Raw genomic sequence first — 24,785 nt, 5'->3', positions numbered from 1 at the left:
CCCACTTTGGAGGAGAGTTCAGGTTGAGATCCATTTCTCTCCCCGTCTCTAAGGTCGGGGTCCACAGACTCTGGGCCTCTGTCTGCAAACTAAGCTGGTGGCGTATGCACGTGGCCCTTCACGGAGACCGTGCCGCCAGGGCTCTCGCCATGCCCACAGCCCGTTACTGACAGGGCAGTCGCTGCATTTCCACCCCACCCTGCAGCTCACAGAGCACGTTCCCACGTGTGCCTCTAACCCCAACCGCTCCTCGAGGCAGGTGGTCCTCCTTTGGCTAAACTTGACTCCTAGGGACTTTTCTGAAAATAAGAAAATTGGCTCCTCTGCTTGTGCTCACACAAGTGGCCCAGGAGGAGTGGGGTTCACCCCTTGACGTCTGCTTCTGGCTTCTGAGTTGTGAAAAGTTGCAAGTCTGTGAGGGGCTGGATATGCTCTAGGGGTGGGAGCGGGGCTCATCTCAAGGCTTCTCGATGGCTCGTTGTTCACACTCTAAAGCTAAAGGTTGTTAAGGAGGATATTCTTCGGCCGCCTTCTGTCTTAGCTTGTGATTTCTCGGTAGGTCGTGTGGTGTGCCGAGTTGTTACATTGGACAGTTGCATTCTGAACACTTTGCAGTAGGCTTAGGTCCGCAGCATCAGAGTCCTCTGTCGCTCTGGAAGTACTGGTCCACCTTGGAGCGGGTTCCGCAGTGTGGGCCGGGCCAGGCCAGGCCAGGGAAGGGGAAGTGCTGCGATCCGGTGTTAGGCCACCATTTTACACAGTCCTGCTGCCCTCCAGAGTGGAGCAGGTTGCGCCAGCTCTTGGCAGAATGAATTTCAGCCAGATGATGTTTCGCTGTGCTTGATTTGGGGGGTGGCACACAGTCAGCTGTGACCTGTGCAGAGAGAGAGAAACTAGTCTTCGTGCGATATACACCTTCTCAGCCTTTAGGAGGACTCCTCGGCCCATGGCCTGGTAAGGCAGACACAGAGGGCTCCTGGGAGGGTTTTTGAGCATTAGGTTGGAAGTCTGTCCACGTTCTGGATGCCTGAGCTCAGGGAGTTGGCCCTGAGGGCTGCGTTTCAGGATCTGTTCACGACAGAACTCAAGCTGCCGGGTGCTGGGCAGCCCGGCCCTCGCTCACCGCCCTGCCGTGTGCTCTCATTTCAGAGGCCAGCTGGAGGCTCCAGCCCCGAAGGTGGAGAAGGTGAGGAAATCTCTAAAACGTCTCGTTCTCCTTGGTTGTAAAAGTGGAAGCAGCCTGATTTTTCTCCTCCTCCTCCTCTTCCACAGATTCCGACCGAGAAGATGGAAATTACTGCCCTCCCGTCAAGCGAGAAAGGACGTCCTCTTTAACCCAGTTCCCGCCCTCGCAGTCAGGTAACCGCGGCAGTGCGGCGCCGGTCGGTGGGCGCGTCCGAGCTCGGGAGCCCGCCGCCCCCCAGCCATGCCCCACGCTCGTGCCACTCTCGTGCCCACGTCCAGTTAGAATCGGCCTGAGACTCGTTCTCTGTCAGGAATGAAGCTGGAGGTGCCCCCTCTGGAACCAGTGACACTTGACAGAGGGTCGTGAGGTCGTGGACTAAAAGAAGATGCACAAAGAAAGGGTCCCTCTGAAATAGAGGAAAAGGACTGTCCGTCCTGTTGGGGGCTCTGGGCATTAATCACTTGTCTGCCTTCCCAGGTTTGTGGCCGTGTCTCTAGACTAAAGGGGTAGGAAGTGGGAAGCAGAGTGTCCTCCTGACCCTCCATGGGCCCAGAGCTTGGCCACCTGGTTGAGACGCGCAGACACATACACAGTACATATAGAACCAAGTGGCCCCAGAACTCTCTTTGGTGATGGGGTGCTGTGAGCTCCCAGAGGAGGAGGGCTTGATGGAACCTTGAAGGGTGGGCCACAGGCCAGGACCCTGTGGAGGTGGCTGGACCGCGAGGGCGTGGAGGCTCTGGGTTGAGGCCAGCAGACCGGCCCAGGGGCTTGTTACAAAGACCAGTGCAGAAAGCGGCAGTTTCCCAGGGTTAAGAGAGATGCTGGGGTATTTGGTGGGAGGTTCTGTGAGCCCCGGGGACAGCCTTGCAGATTCCAGGGTAAACACGGCCTCAGGGCTTGCCCCCTCTCCTCCCCTTCTTGACTTGGTCCCCCCAACATCGTCCGTCTTCTCAGTCTTGGTGGCTCTCTAGTGCAGAGACACTTAGGGACACACACATACTCAGAGAGGGTCCCCAGTTACCCAACTTGGGATTCCTTCTTGGGAGGTTCATGTGAAGCATTTTATACCTGTGAACCTAAAGGATAGCACTGGAAGGGGAAGAGATGCCCTGGCAGGCGGCTGCTGCCTCTACACGCGATGCAGACGCAACAGGAGGGCACCACGGAGGGGTCCTTTCGAGGCGGATCCTTCAGCACCTGGATTTCACTCCTGTTTCCCTTAACGCTCACTGTGGGCGCTGCGGCGCCCTGTCTCCTGACTGCCGGAGGCCCTCCTGCAGGGCTGTGCTATCCTTTGCTAAGCAGACCTTGAGGCGCCATCAGGACTGTCAGCAGCTTCTGGGGGCCTCCTCTTCTCCCTCGTTGCATGGGCATTCCTATGAGACAAGGGAGCTTCTGCTCCCTGATCGCTCGTATTCCTTCCCGATCACTGTGCCCTGCTGAGCCGCATCCTGTGGTAGACGGTGCAGCGGAGAAGAATGGTGATGTGTGCTATGGCCAGAGGCTACAGGGGCAGAGGATGGCCAAGCCTCTCCCTTCTGCTCCAGCGCACTGGCCTGGGGAATAGTCAGCGCTTAGTCCCTGGGGGTGGGGACAGGAGCTGCTATCTTGGAAGGCGTGGTCTGTGTCTGCACTCCGATTCTGCTTAGTTGTGTTCTCTCTACCCAGTTAGTTCTTCAGCTCTGAGGCCCATTGCATTATTGCCTGGCCCGCACCCAGGGAAGCAGTGGATAAGTGTAAAGGAAGGTCCCAAACAGGTGAGGGGACAGGAGCGCAGCCAACCAGCGAGCCTTCGGCAGGTGACAGGGAGCAGGGCCTGAGGCTTGGTACATCCGGTTCATTCTGCTTCTCTCCTGGCTGCTCCCACTGGGGCCTGTAGTGCCAAGGAAAGCCAGGGTCGTGAGGACAAGACAGGCGGCCACAGTAGACCACAGCATCTAAAGGCCCAGTTCGTAATGCTGAGCTCCCCACAGTGTGGCTTGGAGATGGAGCCTTCAGGTGGGAGAGGTGATCGGGTGCCTGTGTGCCCTGCCTACTCACACTGTTTTTCCTCTTGTTCCCTTCCCTGTCTGCACCTCCTTGTCGACAGTATCCAAAAACAATGTTTTTATGCCATCAACCTTCTGCGAGCCATCTGCAGGCAATTCTGACTCAGAACCAGGTGAGCCCTCATGTCCCTTTGCCTTTTACTACCAGTCACTGGGGGTTTTCCTGGGATGAAAAGTAGTTGATACTGTAAAATAAGATCTTAAAAAGGAATGGGCAATTTAAAAACCGGATTCTTTTTCAGTTCCTAAATGTTTTCCCAAATCTTCAGCTCATAGATTTGGAATCCAGCATGAGGCAGGCTTCATAAGGCCTTAATTTTCTTGTTTCTGCAGGAGGGCCTGGTCACAAGAAGTCTTTAAGGTGTTGATTGGGTTTTTTTGTTCTTTGGTTTTTGTTCGTTTGTTTTTTCAAAAACAAAAAGCAACTATAAAGAGGTATATTACTCGTTTTTCAAAATTATACACAAGTAATACATTCATACCGCTTTTTTGAAAAGGCAAGCGGGAAATACGTAGAGTAAAACAATCTGCCTGCCCTGCCCCTTTCTCTCTCTCACCCCAAGGTAACTGCTGTGAGGTCGATGGAATTTTCCAGACGTTTTCCTGTGCATTAGAATCTCACATTAATCCATATTGCTTAGACCTGTTCAGATAAATATGTAAGCATATTTAATCACAGCTTTAAACCTCAAAGGAAAGTAGCTTGCTCCCCTCTGAAGACTATGGAACCTTCCTTTTTTGGTCTTTCGCTAGAGATCCAGCTCCCAAGATTTCCTGAAAGTTTCTCCCACGTGGCTGAAATTCCTCATAAAAGATTTAATGAGCAAGTTCAACTACCCGAATTCTCTAACCCAACCTGCCTTATATAAATTCATTGCCGACTTCAAAAGCATTGCAAGATAAGTCATACTCTGCCGTGAGGGTGATGCTTTTATAACTTAGGGGGCTGATTCAATAGCACCATTTCAAACAATAGACTTTATTTTGACTCTGAAAGCAGACTGTTTTGAGCTGAACCCCTCATCAGGTCCTGATTTGGTTTGTCAGTCTTTGGGAACCTGCGGAGTGCTGACTTAGCATGTAGCGCTGTGAGCTGGAGGGGCGGTGTTAGCCGACATGATCCTGTTCCGGTCTAGGGGACCAGGCCCCGCGTCTAGAGGTGCGTCTAGGTCACCTCGTGCCGTCCGTTTCCATTCCAGATCTCGCCATCATCAGCTCTGAGATCTGTGAGTGACGGCCTCCCTCCCTTCTCTTGCCCCACAAAACCTTTACCCTGCAGCACTGAGAGCAAGGCCGCCCTGAGAAGACGGGGGTTCCCAGGCCTGCTGAGAGGTGCCGACGCAGCCTCACTTCCCAGTCCCTGAGGCAGGCTGGAGTCCTGTCAGTCCTCTTCTGTCCTTGCCTGCCTCCCTTTGTTTTTTAGCTTTAAATTTTTTTATTTTTATTTTTTTTATTTTTTGCGGGTGGGAGTGATTTTTAACTGACAAAAGATTTTTGTAAGGCGCTTCCTATCCCTTTGCGCATTCGGTTTTCCCCAGTCGTCCCAATGATGTCCGCCTTCATAGCAGAGAGGTCCGGATCATATACCCCATATCTCGCCTTCCGTCTGGAATACTTCCTCATTCTTTGCTTGATGTTTATGGCCTTGAAGATTACAGGCCAGTGGTTTTGGAGTTTTTCTGTCTGGGTTTGTCCAGTGATTCCTGGTGGTTCCGCCCAGGTAGTGCCTTTGGGGCTAGAACTCCTCAGAAGTGAAACTGCGTTCGCGCTGTCCCATCCTGGGTGGTGCGCGGAGCTGGCCTGTCCTGGTACCTGTGGGGCTGATTTCGCTCTCTGGGTTAGAGAGGGCTCTGTCGGTTTCTCCGCTGTGAGATCATCCCCTTTCTGAGATGCCACGAAAGCCCATTCCTCTCACTGCTGCCCTCCACTGTCCGCCTCCACCGGTGTGGGATTAGTCATTACTCTGACAATTGACCGCCCGAGGGGCTGGGGGGGGGCTCCACCTTCCCTGTTACTAGTGCACTTAATTGGAGTTCTGCAAGAGAGCGGTCCTTCCTGCCCACTTAGCCCCTTGTTACGGCTGCACAGCAAGATGGATACGTGGATCCCTGCTTTAGTCGGCAGCTTCTGTTCTGTCCTTACTAGCACAGAATTCCTTTTTTAATTGTCCCAGATTTGGCTTGCGGGAGTCCTACCAAGCAGGTTCCTGTGTCCTTTTGCCACAGCTCCTTATTCTTTGAAGCACTTTTTTCTGTCCTAACAAGAGGCTCCAGGTTCATCATCAGCCCTCACGGGTCCTTCTCAGTGGAGCGCCGTCTCCAGAACCAAAGATCTGCGTGCTCACCGCTGCCGGGCTCTCACGGCGCTTGGGCCCCCTTCGTGCCCAGAGACAGGGCCACACCCTCCTATACATATGCGCACACCTGTACTCTGTCTATCTGTCTGCATGTGTGGATAACCCTAGGTTCACGTGTGCTTCTAGTCCAGCACCAACGGGGTTCACCTGAGGCTCCCTGCTTCGTACTTCTGCCTCTCTTTGAGAGACACCTGGTTCCCTCTGTCTGCAGTACCTGTCCCCGTCGCTCTTAGCCCCCTCCCCACACCCCGTACATGCCAAGCACCCCCTCCACCTGCCCTGGTGCCCCCCTGCCCCTGCCCAGCCTCCACCGGGCTGTCTCCTCTTAAAGTCTTTTTAGCCTCTGGCATATGCCAAGTTGAAGTTCCCCTGGGGATGAGCATTGCTTTCCCCACACATCACTTGGGGCCTTCCCAAGGCAGGGCAGAAAGCACCCTCAAAGGATCCCGCTTGCTTCAGGCATAATTAGGAGGGGCATGGAGGCTGCTTTAGAGGGAACCACCTCTTATCCCAGTGAGCTCACAGTGGGGCACTTGTGTGCCCTCAAGAAGATGCAGGCACAAGGGGCACCTGGGTGGCTCAGTGGGTTAAGCCTCTGCCTGAGATCAGGTCATGATCTCAGGGCTCAGGGATCGAGCCCTGCATCGGGCTCTCTGCTCAGTGGGGAGCCTGCTCACCACCACCACCACCCCGCCTGCCTCTCTGCCTGCTTGTGAGCTCGCTCTGTCTCTCTGTCAAACAAATAAAATCTTATTAAAAAAAAAAAAAAAAGGCGTAGGCGCAGTCGCTCGTTCACCCCAGTGACCCTGTCCTATGTGCTAGGGCTCTGGCCATCAGCAACAGCTTTTCACTGCACCCTGGCCTGTGCTGTAGGCAAAGTGAGTTTTTCGAGGTCAAGAAAAGAGAGCGTGTCTATGTTGGTGAAGATGTGGACTGCAGGCAGGCCAAGGCTTGGCTGCCCTGTGAGCACGCCTCCCTGCTGCCTTGGGCTCCTTCTGTCCCCGGTCCTCAGTTGCCATGACAGGTGTGGCACGCCTTGCCTGTCTTGTCCGTCATCTGTTCCCTGCGGCGCGCTGCGTGATCTCTCGTGCGTCTGCGGCGTGGGCCAGGTGCCAGGCCCTGTGCTAGGGGATGCTGGGGGGCAGTGGTCAACCAGGCCTGCGCCCCGGCTGGCCAGCCTCAGCTGGCTGCGAGGGTCAGTGGCTGCTAGTTTTGCTCCGCACGGGGCGGGAAGGTGGAGACCGACTGGCCGCTGCGACGTGAGCACCGCAGACCCAGCTGTAAGGTCTTCCAAAAATTATCTCAATTGTGAATTTCATCTCCAGTTTTTTTAATGCTTGTAAATTGCCAGTCATCTTCTGAATAGTCCTGAGCTTTGGAAATGGGATTCACTATTTTTCTCCTAAAAGGGAACATCTGGCAGCATGTCTTCCCCTGCATCTGCGGCATCTCATTCTCCTGAGTGTGGTTTGTATGACCCCTCTCTTATGGGAGAGACCCCAGCTCCACTAACGCAGGCTCTTGGCAGCCTGGTGGACTCCGCTCCCTCATACTAACTAGCAGTGAGAGCTTTTGTAATTGTTTTGGCCCAGGGAGAACAGTTTGGCCGACCAACGTGCAGACAGCAGGAAGGAGGCTTTCCTGCTTCATTGAGAATTCTGATTTGACTTTGTTTTATGCCTCCGAGTTTGGTCTGATAAGGCATTCGTGTTGTTTCGGTGTGCAGCTGGGTGGTTTTTAGAGTATCCAGAGTTGTGTATGTCCACCGTCATCAATTTTAGAACATTCTGTCACCCCAAAGAGAAACCCATCCCCATGAGCTGTCACTCAGCACCCCCTCCCCCAGCCCCTGGCAACCGAGAATCCACTTTCCGTCTGCAAGGGTTTGCCTGTTCTGGGTGTTTCATGTAAACAGAGTCACGTACTGTGTGATCTTCTAAGACCTCCTCCCATTCGTTTTGTCTCTCTTCCAACGATGTTTTGTGGTTTTTGTTTGCTAAATTGATTCCCAAGTGCTGTTCTCTTTGGTGCTATTATAAATGGAGTAACATGTTCTCATAACTTCATTTTGGACTGTCCATTGCTTACACAGAGATACAATTGATACTTGTGTATTGATCTTGTTTCCTGCACCCTGACAAGGGTGTTTTCTGATGAGTTGGACCTTAGCACAAAAGTGAGGCTTCCTCTGGTGGCCCCGGGTGCAGCCGTCCCTGTGCTTTCCCAGGAACAGACCTGATCTCTTGGAGTCACAAGGCTTTTTCTGCTGATCTTTCCTGTCAAGGCAGATTAGACTGTCCCCACTCCTCACCCCCTTATGAGATAGGCCACTGCACCAGCACACACAGAGGACCAGTGTGGACCAGTTGGCCCAGCCAAAACCAGGTTTTAAGCCCTCGCCCTGCTTCCTTCCCTTTCCTTGTCCTGGGCCTTCGAGTGTTCTCAGGAAGCAGCAAGGTGAAGCTCTCCAGGCACATCTGGAAAGAGAGAGCAAGCCTGCCGTCTGCCACCTTTGATCTTTCACTGCAGAAGACGCGTCTCATTTCCCAGACATCTGCTGGTAGCACAGAGGCTTCTCCTGATTACACATGCATGCTCTGACGAGTCCTCTAAGAAAGGGAGACTGGTCCCAGGGACCTTTTTTGGGTGGCTCCCTGACATTCTCCAGGGCCCAGGGGTGGACTAGCCTTGCACTGTCACTTTTGTCTCTCGCCTTCGACAGCTCCCACCCCCACCCCAGTCTCACTGTCAGCACCTAGCCTGGAGCCAGCACTTCCTGCAACCCCCCGCCGCGCCTCCTCGTCCAAGCTGCCTTATAACCTTGGTTGGTTGAACCGGGCTTCTGCGTTTCTGTTCTAACTTGGAAACATTTCTCTGGTTCTCTGGGCTCATGGTCACTGAGGTCAAGACCACAGTCTTTCCCTGCCCTTGACCCTCTCAGCTTTGCTACTGCCTAGGCAGGCCTGCTTTTTATCTTTTGTCTTGTGCTTATAGAGGAAAAGAGCAGTGGATTCCGGTTGAAGCCACCAACATTGATCCACGGCCAGGCACCCAGCGCAGGTAGGTGCCCACCTTTAAGGAGGAAAATGAAAGGGCTGTCTATCTCACACCCTTCCTGCCTCTGCATCTGTTTGCACAGCTGCCTTATGCAGCCCAGGCGGCACGCTCTGGGCTCAGCCTGCTCTCTAGGTCAGCTCAGTTCCCTGGCGCATGTGCCCTGAAAAGCCACTTTAGGAGCCCATCAGACCAAGGAGATTGTCCCCACCGTGAGCCCTCCACCACCGAGGATGAGGTTGGGTGGGGAGGGAGCAGACTTGGCTTGCTGTGGGGCTCTGTGCCCAGCAGTAGCTCACTTGGTTCAGGCTGTGTCTCCCGAGCATTGCGGCCCTAGCGTGCCACGGAGAAGGCCTAATTAGCAGAGTGGCCACGATCCAGTGGCATGCCGCTGGGGAGCAGGGCCTGGCAATGGTGCAGAGTTGGAAGCGTTCTCTCGTGCTTCTTGCCCAATCTGTGTTTGGCAGATGGATTTTCTCGGCATGGAACTTGGAAAAGCAGGTGCAAAGGGTATTTTTATGTGAGCCTGAGCAGAGTCCTAAGCTCTGGGGGGCTGCCTGTGGTTCTCTGCTTTCCCTGCACCATCTGCGCTTAATGCTTGAGGACAGCTGTCCTTGGTTTCCCCCTGTAGCATTACTGTACTCACTGAATTAATTTCTGGAAAACCCCTGAGAGCCAGTACGGGGCTGTGCGTTTCTGCCCACAAGGTCCAAGGGCCCCAGGCAAGCCAACCTCTGTTCTCAGGTCTGCCGAGTCAGAAGCCCAAGGAGCAACAGCGGAGTGTGCTTCGCCCGGCAGTGTTACAAGCCCCACAGCCAAAGGCACTCTCACAGACTGGTAAGAAACAGCCCTGGCACCCAGGCTCCCACGGCAGGGTGTAGAGCATTCATGAAGTGGGCGTGGGACAGCTGTGTTTTGACACAGGTGACTTCGGCCATATCTGCTGAACTCAGAAATAGAACTGGGGAAGCAATCCCTTAAGTCCGGGGCAAGCCCAGGGAGGCCAGAGCGTGGTCCCGCCATCTCCCTGTGGTACCAGGCCAGGGTGACCAGCGTGCTTTCTGCACACGCTGGCTTCATAAAAGCTGGCTCCCTCCCGAGTCTCTGCAGTCTGTCCCAGCAAGTTTGCAGGTGAGAGTCGGCCCGTGTGTGCAAGAGACCTAAAGGGTCATTTGGGTCATGTGTGCAGTTTCACCTGATTTGTCGTCCAGAAGCCCTGCCTCTTCACTGTATTTCCCTGGTCTCCGCACAGCTCGTGGTCCTCACGGGACCCTTAGTTTCTTAATATTCATGAGCTTTTCTTGTCTTCTTCCTTGTCTCTCCCTGTAATTCAAAAATTCTTCGTCGGAAGCAATCCGACATCCCGCACGAGGGAAATAGTGATCTCTAAAGAGTTCCAACAGGGAAGCTTTCTGATACGCTCTGCCAGCCGGTCAGCCAGATTGAAACCTGTGTGTGCCGCGCGACCCCGACTAGTCACAGGGAGAAGTCCGCAGACTCAAGATGTTACGAGGAAAACCGTGTTTTCTAAAACTCGTAATTGTTCCTTGTTTGATATATGTTCTTTTTCTCTTCTTTACCTTAGTTAGCAGTATCGCTTTTAAGTACACTAAAAATTCCTTTGTGGAATAAGTGATAAGACACTCTCATTTCTGTCAGGTTTTAGTTCTGGGTTCGTTTGTGTTTTTTTAATGTAAGAATTTTCTTTAAAAAGGAGAAATTACACGATTGGTCTAAATGGTGGAGGGGCGTACTCGAGGTCCCACACTAGGTCCCGGTGACCCTCCTGCTGTCCTCTTGTCCTTGCAGTCCCGAGCAGCGGCACCAACGGGGTCAGTATCCCAGCAGACTGCACGGGGGCCATGACAGCGACATCGCCCGACAACCCCGCACGGAGAAGTCCCTCCGACGAGGCACGAGCACTTGAGGTGTGTCTGTGCTGGGCAGGGAGGTCGTGAAACTTCTCGGAGCTTCGCTGAGTGTGTGGACAGTCACCTGCTCTGAGTGGCGCGGTGGGGGCGGGCAGGAGGCTTTCTGGATTTGCTCAGCGGTGTGCGTGCGCAACAGCAGCTGATGTCCATAGTTGTTAGAACGCCCGGGATGGTCTGTCCACTCTTCTGGAGTGCGGCCCTCCCCGGGCCCCGCACCGCCCAGCTGCAGGTGGCCGACGGGCACTCTGTCCTGTGGCCTCTGGGGAGTCCCTGAGTCTGAGTCTGGGGGACTGGCTTCCATTGATGAGTTCTTGTGCCATTTTATACAGAGAGATGTCTGCCCTCCCCATTTCCACAGCTGAAGAGCTCAGGGATTCATACACGTGGGCCCGTTCTAACAGAAGAAATCTATCGGGGGGGTCAGCTCAGCATTTTTTTTTTTTGGAGCAAAGTCTAGGGTTCTGGGAGGGTTACATAGGCCAAAAGCATGTGTTTTCTGGTAGTATTGCCCGGCAGCTGGAGAATGAGGGGCATGTTCTGCAGAGCCTGCGTTTGCGGGGGGCAGAGGCAGATCTGACGTGCGAGCTGCAGCACCGCACCAAGGCTTCTGGACACAAAGCTAGGTTGCATGTGTGTGTGTTTCTCCTCGGCCGTTTCGGCAGCTGAGCTGCTGCCTGAGGCTCTGTACCCTCCACCTCCCCCACACCCCCTGGAGATGTTGGAGCCCACGTGGTAGAGACGATAGGTTACAGTTCACTTTTAGAACATCCCTGAGCGCACCCTCACCCCGCACCCCTCAAACCAGTTAGCGGAATTAAAATTAGGGACCATCTCTCCAACCTGCTGCTACTTAGACACTTGGATAGCTAGGGCGGCCGGCGCAGCGGGTCCGCTGCACGGCCGGGAGCTGGAGGGAGACCGAGAAGCGGCCCAGCCCCGGCGTCCCTGGTGATACGAGGACAGGCCACATCTGGGCAGCGCCAGCCGCCCAGGGACCCTTGCCAGAGGAGACACAGCCAGCAGATGGAACTGCGAGAGATGGCCCGTCTTGCATCTCGGGGCTAACCTGTTACTTCTTTTCAGTTGTCGTCTTGTTTGTGTTTCTAACTAGGAGAAAGAGCCCCAGAAAAATGAGTCTAGCGATACTTGTGAGGAGGAAAACTGTGAGAAAAAAGAGCAAGTTGCACAGCAGGCGTTTGTGTTCGGGCAGAACCTGAGGGACAGAGTCAAGGTGTGTGACCAGAGGCCCGGATGAGCGCTTGCACTCCTGGGTCGGTCTGTTCCGCCGCCTCCGGGTTAAACCACAGGAACTCCGCTTTTCCTTACAAAGGGCGGGAGGTGGAGACAAAGACCGTGCCTGTGCGCTCGTCCTGTGACTCGTGGTGCTTCCGGTGGCTTCCTGTGTCGCATGCCCGCCATCCCGCACTGCTCCGCTCCCGGCACACTCCCCGGCAGGCTCCCCCGTTCTCCCGGGAGCAGCAGACAGAGGCAGCCGAGCATGCCTATCCCTGAGAACCCATATTTTCGGAGCAAAGGAGACAGGCAGCATGACCCGATGCTTTCAGCGTGGCCGGAGAGATTGTGGTCGGACTCATGGTCTTCCCTGTCCTGGCACGAAGCAGCGTGTAGACCAGCTCATCCTCAGCTGTTGCAGGCCTGTCCTGGGTGCTCTGGGGTACTGGCAGCGTCCCTGTCCCCCATCCTGCAGGTGCCAGGAGTATCCCCCGCCCACCGTTGTGGCAACCGAAAGTGTCCCTTCGTAGTGCTGAGAGTTCCCTTTGGGACAAATTTACCCTTGAGAATTACCTTATTTTATTAAGGCAGGGCAGGTAGAAAAAGAACTTTCCTCTCCCATCAGAGGCAATGGCACCTGTCCCCCCCCCACCCCCAGTGGCCCCCAAGGGCTACTGGTACAGTCTGGGGACTTTGAGGCAGGGGTGTAGAGCATCTGGCAGTGGCAGGGGTCTGGGCTAGGGACCCCGTGCACCGCTGCTCTGGGAGACTAGAATGGGGCAGCACTGCCTTCCCAGCCACCGCGATGGAGCGTCCCTCTGGGCCATTTCCAGCAGCTCATCTGGCAGGAGCTCCTTGAAAAGCCTGAGAGATAGCATCAGTGGCTGCGTCTGGGGACATCTGTGGTTGTCACAACCGGGGTGTAGGCACTGCTGCCCGTCCAGTGGGTGTAGGCCGGGGATGCCGCCCAGCACCCCGCAGTGTCAGGGTGAGATCAGGGCGGCGATCTAGCCCCGATGTCCGTGATGCTGAGGAAAGGGAATGGAAGTCTCTCCGGCACGTGGAAAACACCAGGCTGTGCCATCTGCCTTCTCCTTTGGTGCTCACTGTCTGACAGAATCACACGTTCCCAGGGGCGAAAAATGGGCATTGCTGCTGCATGGCTTTCGCCACAGTAATGAGCCCCTTGGGGGCTGCTCGCTCTAGGGAGGAGGACACAGGAGAAGGAAGGGCCTTGAGATCCACCCGTTTTGGGGAGCAGGGTCCTGGCCTGCACTGTCAGGTCGATTCTGTTCCGAGAGGTTAGGGGGATGGCTGCCTTGAAATTGGGGTGGGGGACCACATCTTACGAAGGCCCAGGGCTCATGGGATCTGTGGTCTCACAGTTACATGCCACCTTCTGGGTGGGGGCGACTTCCTGGCACCCCGAGCCTCTGTTGTCACTCATAGGACAAGGTTGATGATATCCACCTCTCAGGGTTCCCGGGAGAATCACATTCGGTGATACATTTAACAGAGCCGACATGGCAGTTAGCATAAAAGAAGCCCTTAAGAAACAGTGCTTTTATTATATTCATGATAAACCCCTTAAAATATCGGATTTGGAAGCGTTTTATGACCTCTCATTACAGAGCATTAATGAAAAGGGCAGTAAGATGCCAACCTGAGGGTTTGGTTTTGTTTCAACAAGGTAGAAAAAGTTTCCTGATGCCTTACAAACTGTTTTTTCTATCTCAACTGTTAAAAGCAGAAATGTTGAAGTTGATTACAGCCCCCCGCCAACACTTCTTGTGTGCACACACATGTGTGCGTGCACAGGCGCGCACATACACACAAGCTGTGCCATGTGGCCTGGGGGTATGCAGACGGGCAGAGTCGGAGAGGTCGCAAACAGCGGTGGTCTGAGCAGTAAGTGTTGCCTCTGTTTCCCAGCTAACACACGAGAACACTGACGTAGCTGACATGGAGAATGCCGGCCACCCCAGTTCAGAAACGCCAGCTGCGACCAACTATTTCCTTCAGTATATCAGTTCCAGGTGCGTGTCTTGGGCCTGGTGCCCAGCTTCAGAGCGGCACAGAGTTGTCCATCACCCTGAGCTTGGGTTCCGGGGAAGAGATAGCAGCTGGACTAAGAGCCAGCCGGTCCTTCTGGGGGGCAGGATGGGGGGGACGTGGGAGGAAGCAGATTTCGCCAAAATCCTGCCCCCCTCCCCTCCCCGGCTCCTCCCTTTATTCCCACTCTGGGCACAGCTGTGGAGGGGCCAGGATGGTAGGCTTAGATTCGACAGACAGGCAAGGCAGGATCCCAGTTCTGCTTGGCCCCCAGAGTAACCTCTGTCACCTGGATCTCATGTCCAGAGCAGAAGCCAGTGGGCCAGTGGCTGGTTGGCCGCCTTCTGTTACCTGCCAGGTTCTAGCCTATGAGGACCCATTACCCTGGATTTGGGCTCGCCGATGGCTAACACTGCTGATGGTGGTGCTCGAGGATGGCCTGGATACTCCATGGGTATTTCAGACAGAAAGTGTGTCCCTGCCTAGGAGACAGGCCGCCATACCGGATAGAACATAGGTTTGGACTTCAGGGAAGCCTGACATGAACGGTGGTGACCTCATGCTTGGCTGCCCGGACCTTGATGAGCATTCAATATTATTTGATACATTCGATATTATTTGAAAGACATGTTTTTTTGCACTGTAGCATTTCCCAAGTTGGGATTTGCTTACACCTGTGACTCTTTAAACTGGACAAAATGTGATGGTGACATCTGCTCCGAGGTCATCCAGTGGCACTGCCAGTGTCCAAGGGTGGGAGGTGTACCCTCCTTTGTGCAGGCCAGGGGACTGGTGGGTTCTTTCAGGGAAGTAGGTGGTGCCTGGTCTGACCTCTGTGATCAGCCTCTCCGAACTGATGTCCTCCGTCACCCCGAAGTGACCCCAGCCTCGAGGAGGTCGGGGATGATAAAAGTGGCTGTCAGGCATGTCACATAGTACCCACACACCGTGGACCCTTGGAGGTAGGAGCCAAAGGTCTGATTACCCGTTGGCACAGCCTAACTCAGAGGCTTATGAGCACCGGTCCCTGGAGGGCCTGACCTGTCCCCCACAGGGGAAGCTGAGCAGTGCCTACAGCCGTGCTTTTTGCACCAGGGGTTGGCCTTTACCCACTCTGACCGTGCACGCGCGTGTGCAGCACAGGCGAGTGTGCCACCGGCCTGCCCTGCTCCCATGGGGAGCCCCACACCCACAGCGTGCCTTCTCTTCAGTTTAGACAACTCGACCAATAGTGCCGATACCGCCAGCAACAAATTCGTGTTTGGCCAGAACATGAGCGAGCGCGTGCTGGTGAGTGGCCCCTATGGGCACTGTTTTCCCTGGGGCTCCAGGGCAAGGGACATGTGAATATAGCTGCCACTTTGCCTTCTATAAAGTGGGGATGCTTCCAGTTGCAAGAGAAAGAAGACCCAGTTCCACCTTGGGGGCAGGGGTTTTGCACCAGGAGGCTCTCTAGGAGCTGGTGTATGAGTTTCCTGCCTTTCTTCTATGCCAGCTAGCTAAGCCTCGTCCCAGGACCAGCTTCCGCTTAAGTCAGGGGCTGTGCTTCCTCCTGGCGGAGGCCAGCCGCAGTGATAATCATCAGACCAGAGTCCTTAACCACATGCCTCTGAGACCACCCTGAGACACCTCTGGAACCAGTCCCTTGGCTCCTCCTTCAGCAGCCCCGTCCCTGACCATGAGGCTGCAGCACAGAGAGGGCTCTGGGGACATGGCCTTGAGGGGCCCTTGCAGTTCCTCGGGTGTCTCTTACATGCACTGTGGCCAGGCTGTCTCCCCTCCCAGAAAGCCTGGCCAGCTTGGGATAGGGTTCTAGAATTGTTCGCCTGCTTCCTTATCTTTGTTCTTTTTCTTCTCTTGTCGAATGCATAGAATTCCACTATGTCCATTTTGAGTGTGGTTAAGGGGCCATTTTGTCCGCTTTGTTATTTCCATCTTTGTCTCAGTCCGTGTCACTTTGAGGGGCCTCCTGCTGCTTTCTCGAGTGTCAGTACGGTCCTTTCCCTGTTTAAAACGAGACGGTCCAGAGATAAACAGCTGGCGGCACGCACCTCCCCGAGATGTCAGGGGAGGCCCCACGTGCGGACTTGGACGGCAGTTCGCCTAGAGCAGAGAAGGGCAGATGGGGGAGGACCGGAGCTGCCTGTTTCGTGAGGGCACTTTTCTGCTAGGTTGTACCACCAAATGGTGCTCGAGGATCGCTGTGTGCAGACACAGCCGCAGGCTGGAACCCACCGCCTGGGGAAGGGTTGTCTGATCTCCTCTGCGGGGTCTGGGTGGGGCCCCAGCACCGGAAGGAAAGGGCAACTGCGGGAAAAAGCCTTCTGCCTGGGAGCAGTGCACGTGCCGGCAGACCGGCTTCCCGTCGTGCCCCGGCGGCCCGCCAGGAGCGCCCGGACACGCTCTCCTCCCCGTGTGCTTCCGTCCCCCGCAGAGCCCGCCCAAACTAAATGAAGTCAGTTCCGATGCCGCCAGGGAAAACGCAGCTGCTGAGTCCGGGTCTGAGTCCTCATCCCAGGAGGCCACCCCCGAGAAAGGTATGTCGCAGTGCCACCACCTTTTGGGAAGGGTACCGAGTCACAGGGGCACTGCCCATCCCCATCCCTGCTCAGGAGGGACACGGGCCCCAGCTCACAGCCGCGTTGGTAGCCACGCGAGATCCCCGCGCCGGAGCGGAATTGGAAAGCCGTGGCTCTGGCTTTCAGCGCACAGAGAGGGCCCTTGCTCCTCTTAAGACAGAACATTCGGGATGGCTCTGGGGATAGGGTTGTGGAGGTGGCTGTCCCCCTCCGTTCTTGCCCTGAGGTGGGGAGGGGAAGTTCTCTTCAGGGCTCTGTGGGAAGACTCCTGTCCCGAGTGAGTGGCAGTGGGCGATCTGGAGCCACGCTGGCAGCTGGCTCCCAGGTGGTCCCCCGCAGCATCTGGGGCCAGAGCGCTGTGTGTTTGGGGTCCGCTCCACGTCCCAGGAGCTGGCACCCTTGAGACAGAGGCAGCCCTTTTGTTCTGTCTGCGAGGAGGAACACACGCACACACACCCCCAGCAAATAAATAGTCAATGTCGTTTAGCTAATAACATTTCAGAGTCCCTGGCCGAGTCTGCAGCCGCCTACACCAAGGCAACAGCACGGAAGTGTTTGCTGGAAAAAGTGGAAGTCATCACTGGGGAGGAGGCGGAGAGCAACGTGTTACAGGTGAGGCGGGTCTGGTCGGGGGCATCTGGCTGTGGTGGGCCTCCTGGCCCTTAGGTGGTGCTGTGAGAGGCCAGCCGTAGCCCCCAGGCTCTCTGTGCACCTGAGGGTTGGACCCCTGTCCTCCAGGCATGTGGGCCTCCCTGTGCAGCGACGGAAGGGCCGGTGCCCCGTGCTCCGGGCGGGGCCTTGTGGCGGGGCTTCTGAGAGCGTAGCCCTAAGGGACTTCTGGTCTCACTTTGGTGTGGAGCGGAAGGATCTGTTTTGAGGCATTCTCAGTAGTTCAGGGAGTAGTTCAGAATGAACAGCTGTGGTGGTTTGGTCACGCTGGCACCCCATGTTATTTTATGAGGGAACTGGGATCCCGGCTGCACCCCAGACTCGTCCCGCCTTTCCTCTGCCTCCCGGTTCAGTGCGCCTTGTTTATCTCCTTCGTGCGGTTGTGCGCGTGCGTGTGTATCCGTGAGCTGCGTGTGTAGAGCATCGGAGAGTTTCTGATGCAGCATTTCCAGAAGTACTGCTCCTGCCCACTCGGCGCTGTTGTGCAATCTCCGCGAGCAGACGCGGCTCGGTGAAGACCCACACACTTCGGGGTCCATGTCGTGTGTTCTTTGGCTGCCGAACGGTTCACTGAGCCGGAAGATGCGTGCTGTGGAATTGACTTTGCAGTGCACCGTCCGGTGGTGGTTAGTGTGTTCACGCAGTTAGGGAGCTGCCACGACTATCACAGTAGAACATTTTCGTCCCCCAAAAGAAACCCCCCATTAGCAGTCACCTCTCAAATGCCCTCCCCAGCCCCCACAAGCCCCCTTCCCATCCGTGGAGAAGCCTGTTCTGGAAATGTCACCCTGTGGACTCACGCCCCACGTGGGCTTCTGTGTCTGGTCCCCTCCCTGAGCGTCGTGGGCTCGGGGACTGTCCCCAGGGCATCACCGAGGGACTTGCATAGAGGGACATTGACATTTCCGGCTTTTTAGCGGGTATGAACCGTGCTGCCGTGGACACTGTACAGGCTCGTGTGCGCAGACACGCGTCACTTCCCTTGGTAGAGCTCTAGGAGGGGGGTTTCTGGGCAGCACGGTGACTCCACATGAATCATGGTGAGGGACATGTTTCCGCAGCAGCCACGCCATGTGTCATTCCCGCCAGTGGCGTGTGAGCTGCTTGGTGCTCCACCCCGTCCCCGGTGCCAGCTCTCGATGCCGTCCTAGTGAGTACGAACTGCTATCTCATTAGTATCTGCTTTTTATCTTCGGTTCCTTAGTGATGCTTTCGTGCTCCTCGGACAGTGTAAAATTCATTTTGGCTGGAGGAAAGGATGCAAAACTGGCCAAGGGCCAACGTGCCTCCTGGGCCAGGGTTGGCTGGCCCCTGCCCAGCAGTTCACGCAGGCCGGGTCGGAGGCTCCCCGGAGTGGGTCCACGCTGGTGTCCCCCCAGCCAGGGCCCCACTCACCTGGAGGGCTGCCTTGTGTTCCAGATCCAGTGTAAGCTGTTCGTCTTTGACAAGACCTCGCAGTCATGGGTGGAGAGAGGCCGGGGGCTGCTTAGGCTCAATGACATGGCATCGGCCGACGACGGGACCCTCCAGTCCCGACTAGGTGAGCTGCAGCGCAGTGTCTGTGCAGAGGCCCGGGATGGCACAGACCTCTTCCCAAGGCCCAGGAGGGCAGGATCCCCACGCGGGTCCCCACCAGAGAGCCCCAGAACCCACGGCCTGCTGGCCTGGGCCCCATCCTGAGGCCCTCGCTGCCAGCTCTTCCGTGACTGTCCTCTTTATGAGTGTGACGGTAAATGAAACTACCTACTTAGCACTCTTTTTTTTAAAAGATTTTTATTTATTTATTTGATAGAGATCACAAGTAGGTGGAGAGGCAGGCAGAGAGAGAGGGGGAAGCAGGCTCCCTGCTGAGCAGAGAGCCCGATGCGGGGCTCAATCCCAGGACCCTGGGATCATGACCTGAGCCGAAGACAGAGGCTTAACCCACTGAGCCACCCAGGCGCCCCCCCTACTTAGCACTCTTGAACATGTTTTCTAATAATTAAAATGCTGGCAGTTTTATGATGGAAAGGGAAATATAAGGAATCAAACAGCCCCATACAGCCTGCGTCCTTGCCACACACCTTCCCCCAGCCCGTCCCAGGGGCTCCACGGGTGCCTCAGCGGTGGGCCCACGGGGCGCAGGAGCCTCAGGTAGTGGACACAGGGTGGTCAGTGGGAGCCCGGGACCCCACCCACAGCCTCCCTGAGCTGTCCCACGCCGCTGCATCTGGGGCCCCGGGTTGGGGTGGAGAGAAGTTGGCTGGCAGGAAGCCAAGGTATCGCCGCCGTGTCCACGGGGTCAGGGCACTTGTGGGGAGGATGGGCTCTGATAAACCAGGCAGGCTGACGGCAGCCTTGGGTAGATGTGACACGTACTTCCAGAGAAGGAAGAAGGTCTCAAGAAGGTCTGTACCCTCTTTTTCTCCACTCTCAGTCCGTCTCTATCTCGCTCTTGTTGGAAGCTCTAAGCAGCCATTGGCCTCAACGTTTTTTCTTTTAAAATTGCGTAAAAATTAAAAAGTTTAAAAATAAAAAAATTAATTTAATTTAATTTAATTTAAAAATTAAAAAACTTTAAAAATTGAGTAGGGGCTGGGGCTCGGCCTGTGAGTGGGGCAGTCAGGGGGCATCTGCCTTCTAGGCAGCGTGTCACATGACAGTGTCACAGCCCCCAGATGTCCCTCTCTGGCCCTGCCTCCCACCTAATCATCCCCTTCCCCAAGGAAGCTGCCATCCTGGCACCTGCTGGGTGGACCAGCAGAACCCTCCCCGTGGCAGACGTGGCCGTGAGGGAGCTGGCTAGTACAGGGCTGGCCCCCAGCGTGTGGGGCTCAGCAGACTGGTGGGCAGCTTATGTGGACCTTGAGACAACTGCAGGGTTTCGCCCTCGTGGTGTTTTCCTTTCCGGAATGTGTCTGTTCTCCTAGCTGGCTATGGGGTGGTGGTCGGGGCCCAGGGCTGAGCGGCCTTGTCCGTTGCAGTGATGCGGACCCAGGGCAGCTTGCGGCTGATCCTCAACACCAAGCTCTGGGCCCAGATGCAGATTGACAAGGCCAGTGAAAAGAGCATTCGCATCACAGCCATGGACACTGAGGACCAGGGCGTGAAGGTTTTCCTGATCTCCGTGAGTAGCCCTGGGGACGGGACAGGATACTACCGACCTGCTGGGGAGAGGAAGTACCCGGCCTGGCCCCCGCAGGACTGCAGTAAGCACTGCCCCTCGGGGGGTGCTCTGCACCGGTGGTGTGGGCCAGCTTGTGAAGGGGGAGGCCTCTAGGCCGGCCAGTTTCCACAGGGGTCCGTGGAAGAGAGACAGGAGTGGGCCTGCATCACACGTGCCCTCCCAGCTGCAAGCTCTGTGTCCCTGGGAAGGACTGGCCCCGGGGCACCTGGGGCTTCGTTCGGTCCACTGTCCCTGAGCTTGTTGAGGAGAGAGGGTTAGACTCCTCCCCAGACTCAGCCGGGGACTATGGGATCCCATCACTGGGGGGCAGCAGCCACCCTGACCAAGAAATCTTATAAGCCCGCCACTTCCCTCCGCCTGTCCCAGGCCAGTTCCAAGGACACGGGCCAGCTGTATGCAGCCCTGCACCACCGCATCCTGGCCCTGCGCAGCCGCGTGGAGCAAGAGCAGGAAGCCAAGATGCCTGCCCCCGAACCCGGGGCAGCCCCGTCCAACGAGGACGACAGTGACGAGGACGTCCTGGCTCCATCGGGGGCCACTGGAGGCGGTGAGCCAGCGGTCCCAGCCCTGGCGGGGATTGGGGAGCCTGACCCCAGGGGATGGGGCTCCAGCCAGGGCAGGGACCTGACGTTGAGGCCGCTGCTTCCCAACAGGTGCCGGCGAGGAAGGGGAGGGGCAGACGGCCGGAAGCACATAGCGCCGGGAGCCGGCTGCCCGCGAGCCTGCTGCTTTGTCCGTCTGTCTGCCCACCCGCCTGCCCCACCCCGCCGGCAGTGTGGAGGCGCGGGGCTCGGGAACCACACTCCCCGCTGGGTTGGCCACAGTTCGGATCCGCATGTCCCGTTCAGAAGCAGACTCGGGAACTGCCTGAATGTGGTTTGGGACACGAGACCTCATCATATTGATGAGCAAAACGAAAAAGAACATTTCTTCCCTCCCCCTCCTTTGAATTGAAATGGCACATTAAGACTTGTCACGGCTTCTCACTGGGACTGGGACGCCTTGTTTCTTCCCGCCTCCCTCCTCGTGTCCCCGGCCTCTCTGCCGCCGTCGCCCGCCCAGGCCACCGGGTCTGTCCACACGAGTATAAACACTGGGCCTGCTGGACGCTCTGTTAACTACCGTATCCAGTTTCCCACACTCTGATCCGGGGCTTGTATTTTTAGATCTTTTTCCCCCAAGGCTTTGTGTTTGGTTTCTGAGGTTAAGACTCTCCTGTGCATTGAGCGGGCGCAGCTCCATCCTGGGCCGCATCCTCCTCCCGCCTAGGCTCCTGGCCTCTGTGCTGAGGTGGGGTCAGGCCCCAACTTGTTCCCCACCCAGGCTTGCTCCAGGGCTGGTCATGGGGTATTGAGGGGTTGGGCCTCAGACTGCAGAGAGCTTATCTAAAAACAGGGTCACTGGACCTGGGAGGGTCCGTACCCACCCCCTGCCTTTCCCCGTCATGTCAGTCACCCACCATCTGGCACCCAGGCACAGACCTTCTTGCTGCTGGCTATTCCTTGCCCAGCCCTGGACGAGGTCACTGCCCCTGAAACCATCCAGGACCAGGGGCAGAGGAGGGAACTTAGCAGGGCCTTTGGGGGGGGCGGGGGGCTGGTTCCAGGCGACCGGCCATCTCCCATACTCGCGGCACACACAGGAGCGTGGCCAAGAGCCAGCCGGCCCTCACCCACCTGGGGCGGCCTGTGAAGAAGGGCCCCGTGCACAGGGCTCCGAGGATGTTCCGAGGACAGTGCCCAGCCCCACTGTCGGGGGGAGTGGAAGGCTTTGTCTCCACAGCTGCGCCGCCCACACCTCGGCTTGGTTGTGTGCAGCCTGGGCCCCGGGAAGACACCAAAGGCCCTCCCAACAGACCCAGTCACACTTCTCTGCTTTAAGCCTTAGCCAACTAGTGACAAGTAAAACCAGATAATGCCCATGTGTTTTGGAACATTTATGTAAGATTGTCATATGAAATGTATTTGGGAACTACATTAAAACTTTTAACTAAAACCCTGGCCTCCTGCATGCCCCAGGGGCCTCAGGAAGCCGGACAGCCCGGCCAGGAACAGCGTCCACCTCTCAGAGCCGCCTGGCCTGTCTGCAGGCCCCAAGCCCCTGCTCCACACCCCACACCCCAACTCTGGGCAGGTGACTAAACTTGGCTGCTTTCCAAGACTGGCCGGCTCCACGCTGAGCTTTGCTTCCCTGCCCGGGGGCTGGCTGGCTCAGGGTGGGGGTGGGGGGCAGGCAGCTGCGGCTTGCTCTGTGAGGCCCAAGGTCTGCATAGCCTGGACAGAGACGGCCTTGCTCCCTGGGGTTCTAAGACCCCAGGGGGCCGGGGGGGGCGGGGGGGGGGTGCTGAGCAAGTGTACCCAGCTCACAGCTGCCAGGCACTGGTCATCATGGCCACAAACTCCTCATCTGTGTCCATGGAGGTGCTTATGCCGCTGTAGTAGTCCTGGAATTCAGCCATCGTGACCTGGGGACAGACAGGCTGTAAGCAGGGACCAGAGACCTGGGCGGAGGGTGGGGGCTGTATGTGGGCACCCACCTGCCCGTCCTTCTCGGAGGAGTCGAAGTTGTCCAGGAAGCGGCGGAGCGCCTCCTCCTCGGTCCACTCCCCACTTCGCACCTTGGGGTGGGCGCGGCCACTGTACACTCCCCGGAGGTCGTCCACGGTCACCACACCATCCCCGCTGCGGTCCAGCTTGGCAAAGGCAGCTGCAATGACCGCCTCCCGAGCTGGGGACATGGGGGGCTGGAAAGGAGCAGGGAGTGATGGGGGGGTCTGGTGCACCCCAGTCTGGGGCTCCCGGGCACCCAAGGTCAGCACAGACATCGGCGAGCCCGCCGAAGCACCCCCCGCCCCTCCGGCAGCAGGGCGAAGGGCCTCACCCGCAGTGCCCTCAGGAACTCCTCCAGGTCGAGCGTCCCGCTGCCATCACGGTCCCAGCGCCTGCACACGCCCTCTGCTTCGGCCGCGTCCAGCACCAGCCCTAGCTCAGCCAGGCCCCGCTGGAGTTCCCCCGAGTCCAGGGTCCGGCTCCTGTCCCGGTCCAGGCGGCGGAAAAACCTGAGGGGTATGGGGCGCAGTTAAAAAGTGGTCCCTGGGTCTAGGGGTTAAGAAGGTTTAAGGGGACAGCTCACCTGGCCAGGCCCTGGATGCCCAAGGCCCCTCGGGACAGGCACTGTGCCCGGAGCTTCTCCACGGTGGCGTCCACAGCATCCATGGCGGGTCGGGCGCTGGGCAACTGGCCGGGGGAGAGTTCGAGGAAGGACTCCCACTCGGCTGACCAGGCTCTGGTCCGGTGCCACGAGCCTGCCTTGTCCACCTGCCTGCTCACCTGGCCGGCAACTGTCCTGCAGTCCAGACAGCCACTCCTCTGGCTCCTGCCTGTTCTACCCAGCGTTGGCAGCGCGTCCTGCCTGGCAGGCCTGTTGCTAAGGGATGGTGGCTCAGGAGACTGGGAGGGGCCCCAGCTGTAACCCTCACTGTGCCAGTGCCTCATAGCTCCAGACACAGCCCGGAGCGGGGCGGGGGGGCGCAGAGTGGCAGGGCCAAGAGGACAGGACAGTGCTCTTTTTGGCACCACCACCCACACTCTGCCCTGGTCACTTCCAGCCTTGCAGTGCCCAGGTCTGGGACAGAGCCAGACCCAGAGAGGCAGTGGGGGTGGTCCCCCTTCCTGGCCACAAGAAGGAGGGATGGGCCACAGCCCTCCAGTGACCACAGTGTCCCAGACAGAGGCAAGGCCATGCCGAGGAGGCTCAAGACCCAATTCCTGTTGTGACCTGGAGCAGAACCCCTCTCCTCTCTGGGCTCTACTGGCCCCCTGCCCCTTTTCACAGCCAAAGCTGCCAAGGGATCCAAGTTCAGAAGGCCTTGAGGCGGCCCAGGCCCCTGTCCTGGCGCTCAGAGCGATCTGGCCGAGCCAGGACACAGCGGTCTTACAGGTTGTACTAGCGTTCAGTCAGACAAAGCAGTTCCCGGTAGTTATTCCAGAGCCAGTATGGGGTTTCTGTCGCCATGAGTCTTTTGGTGGTCGGTTTTTTCAGTTCTCAAACATCACTTGGTGGTCTTGCTCCCAACAAGATGGGGGAGCTGGGGCATTGCGGTTCCAGATGAAAAAGTGGCCCCGGCCCCCCATGGCATCCAAGAAGCACCGAGGCCACCATCACAGAAGGCCTCCGATTGAGACGCTGACTGAGCGTCCCCCCGACTGGCAAGATTGAAAATGACACTGGATTTCCAGGAAGTAAGTAAAGCATGTTCCCCGTTTGGGGACCCATCTGCCGCAGAGACCCAGAGGTCATCAGAGGCTTTTCAAAGCCTGGACTCGGACAGGGCACAATGGTGGTGTTGAAGCTGCTGCTGCTGTCAGAAACCAGGCCACGGGTCGCACGCAGCCCAGCACTGTGGGTCAGGCCACAGCTGATGTGACACTGTCTGCATTATGCGAAACTGCAGTGACATTCTGGGGGCTTGCTGCAGTCCATAACTCTTCAAGTGGGCAGAGAAATAC

General features: G+C 57.0%; 2 protein-coding genes across 11 annotated transcripts in view; one reads left to right on the top strand and one right to left on the bottom strand.

Moving 5' to 3' along the window:
• RANBP3 (RAN binding protein 3) overlaps nucleotides 1–22,196 on the top strand; it is a 54,376-nt gene extending 32,180 nt beyond the window's left edge. For 5 of the 10 annotated variants that reach the window (XM_032307701.1, XM_032307753.1, XM_032307762.1 and 2 more), the window contains 15 exons: nucleotides 1,150–1,186; nucleotides 1,273–1,359; nucleotides 3,279–3,350; nucleotides 8,588–8,653; nucleotides 9,392–9,484; nucleotides 10,457–10,575; nucleotides 11,690–11,809; nucleotides 13,744–13,847; nucleotides 15,075–15,153; nucleotides 16,298–16,400; nucleotides 16,930–17,054; nucleotides 18,531–18,651; nucleotides 20,075–20,217; nucleotides 20,644–20,824; nucleotides 20,931–22,196. In XM_032307701.1, the coding sequence (XP_032163592.1) occupies nucleotides 1,150–1,186; nucleotides 1,273–1,359; nucleotides 3,279–3,350; nucleotides 8,588–8,653; nucleotides 9,392–9,484; nucleotides 10,457–10,575; nucleotides 11,690–11,809; nucleotides 13,744–13,847; nucleotides 15,075–15,153; nucleotides 16,298–16,400; nucleotides 16,930–17,054; nucleotides 18,531–18,651; nucleotides 20,075–20,217; nucleotides 20,644–20,824; nucleotides 20,931–20,974 (1,494 nt within the window). In that variant the 3' untranslated portion in view covers nucleotides 20,975–22,196. The remainder of the gene's footprint in view (nucleotides 1–1,149; nucleotides 1,187–1,272; nucleotides 1,360–3,278; nucleotides 3,351–8,587; nucleotides 8,654–9,391; nucleotides 9,485–10,456; nucleotides 10,576–11,689; nucleotides 11,810–13,743; nucleotides 13,848–15,074; nucleotides 15,154–16,297; nucleotides 16,401–16,929; nucleotides 17,055–18,530; nucleotides 18,652–20,074; nucleotides 20,218–20,643; nucleotides 20,825–20,930) is intronic. The other 5 variants (XM_032307736.1, XM_032307784.1, XM_032307717.1 and 2 more) reach the window with 4 other exon arrangements.
• Nucleotides 22,197–22,200: 4 nt separating this feature from the next.
• On the bottom strand, nucleotides 22,201–23,896 carry CAPS (calcyphosine). Its single transcript, XM_032307794.1, has 4 exons — nucleotides 23,410–23,896; nucleotides 23,158–23,335; nucleotides 22,814–23,020; nucleotides 22,201–22,741 (listed from the first exon to the last, which is right to left on the bottom strand). Exons 1-4 carry the CDS (start codon nucleotides 23,769–23,771, stop codon nucleotides 22,640–22,642), a joined length of 849 nt encoding a protein of 282 aa, XP_032163685.1. The 5' UTR covers nucleotides 23,772–23,896; the 3' UTR covers nucleotides 22,201–22,639.
• Nucleotides 23,897–24,785: the final 889 nt, after the last annotated feature.

Source organism: Mustela erminea, chromosome 1 (assembly GCF_009829155.1).
Source record: "Mustela erminea isolate mMusErm1 chromosome 1, mMusErm1.Pri, whole genome shotgun sequence".
Classification (NCBI taxonomy): Eukaryota; Metazoa; Chordata; class Mammalia; order Carnivora; family Mustelidae; genus Mustela; species Mustela erminea.
Note: the sequence above shows the minus strand (reverse complement) of the source record. Positions and strands in the feature narration are given on the sequence as shown.

What these genes read in the sequence shown, in the direction of transcription:
- CAPS (XM_032307794.1), bottom strand. Translation starts at nt 23,771, where the DNA reads ATGAGGCACTGGCACAGTGAGGGTTACAGCTGGGGCCCCTCCCAGTCT. An exon ending in AGTTCCTGAGGGCACTGCGG is followed by an intron (nt 23,021 to 23,157) that starts GTGAGGCCCTTC and finishes GCTCCTTTCCAG; the next exon opens with CCCCCCATGTCCCCAGCTCG. An exon ending in CCTCCGAGAAGGACGGGCAG is followed by an intron (nt 22,742 to 22,813) that starts GTGGGTGCCCAC and finishes GTCTGTCCCCAG; the next exon opens with GTCACGATGGCTGAATTCCA.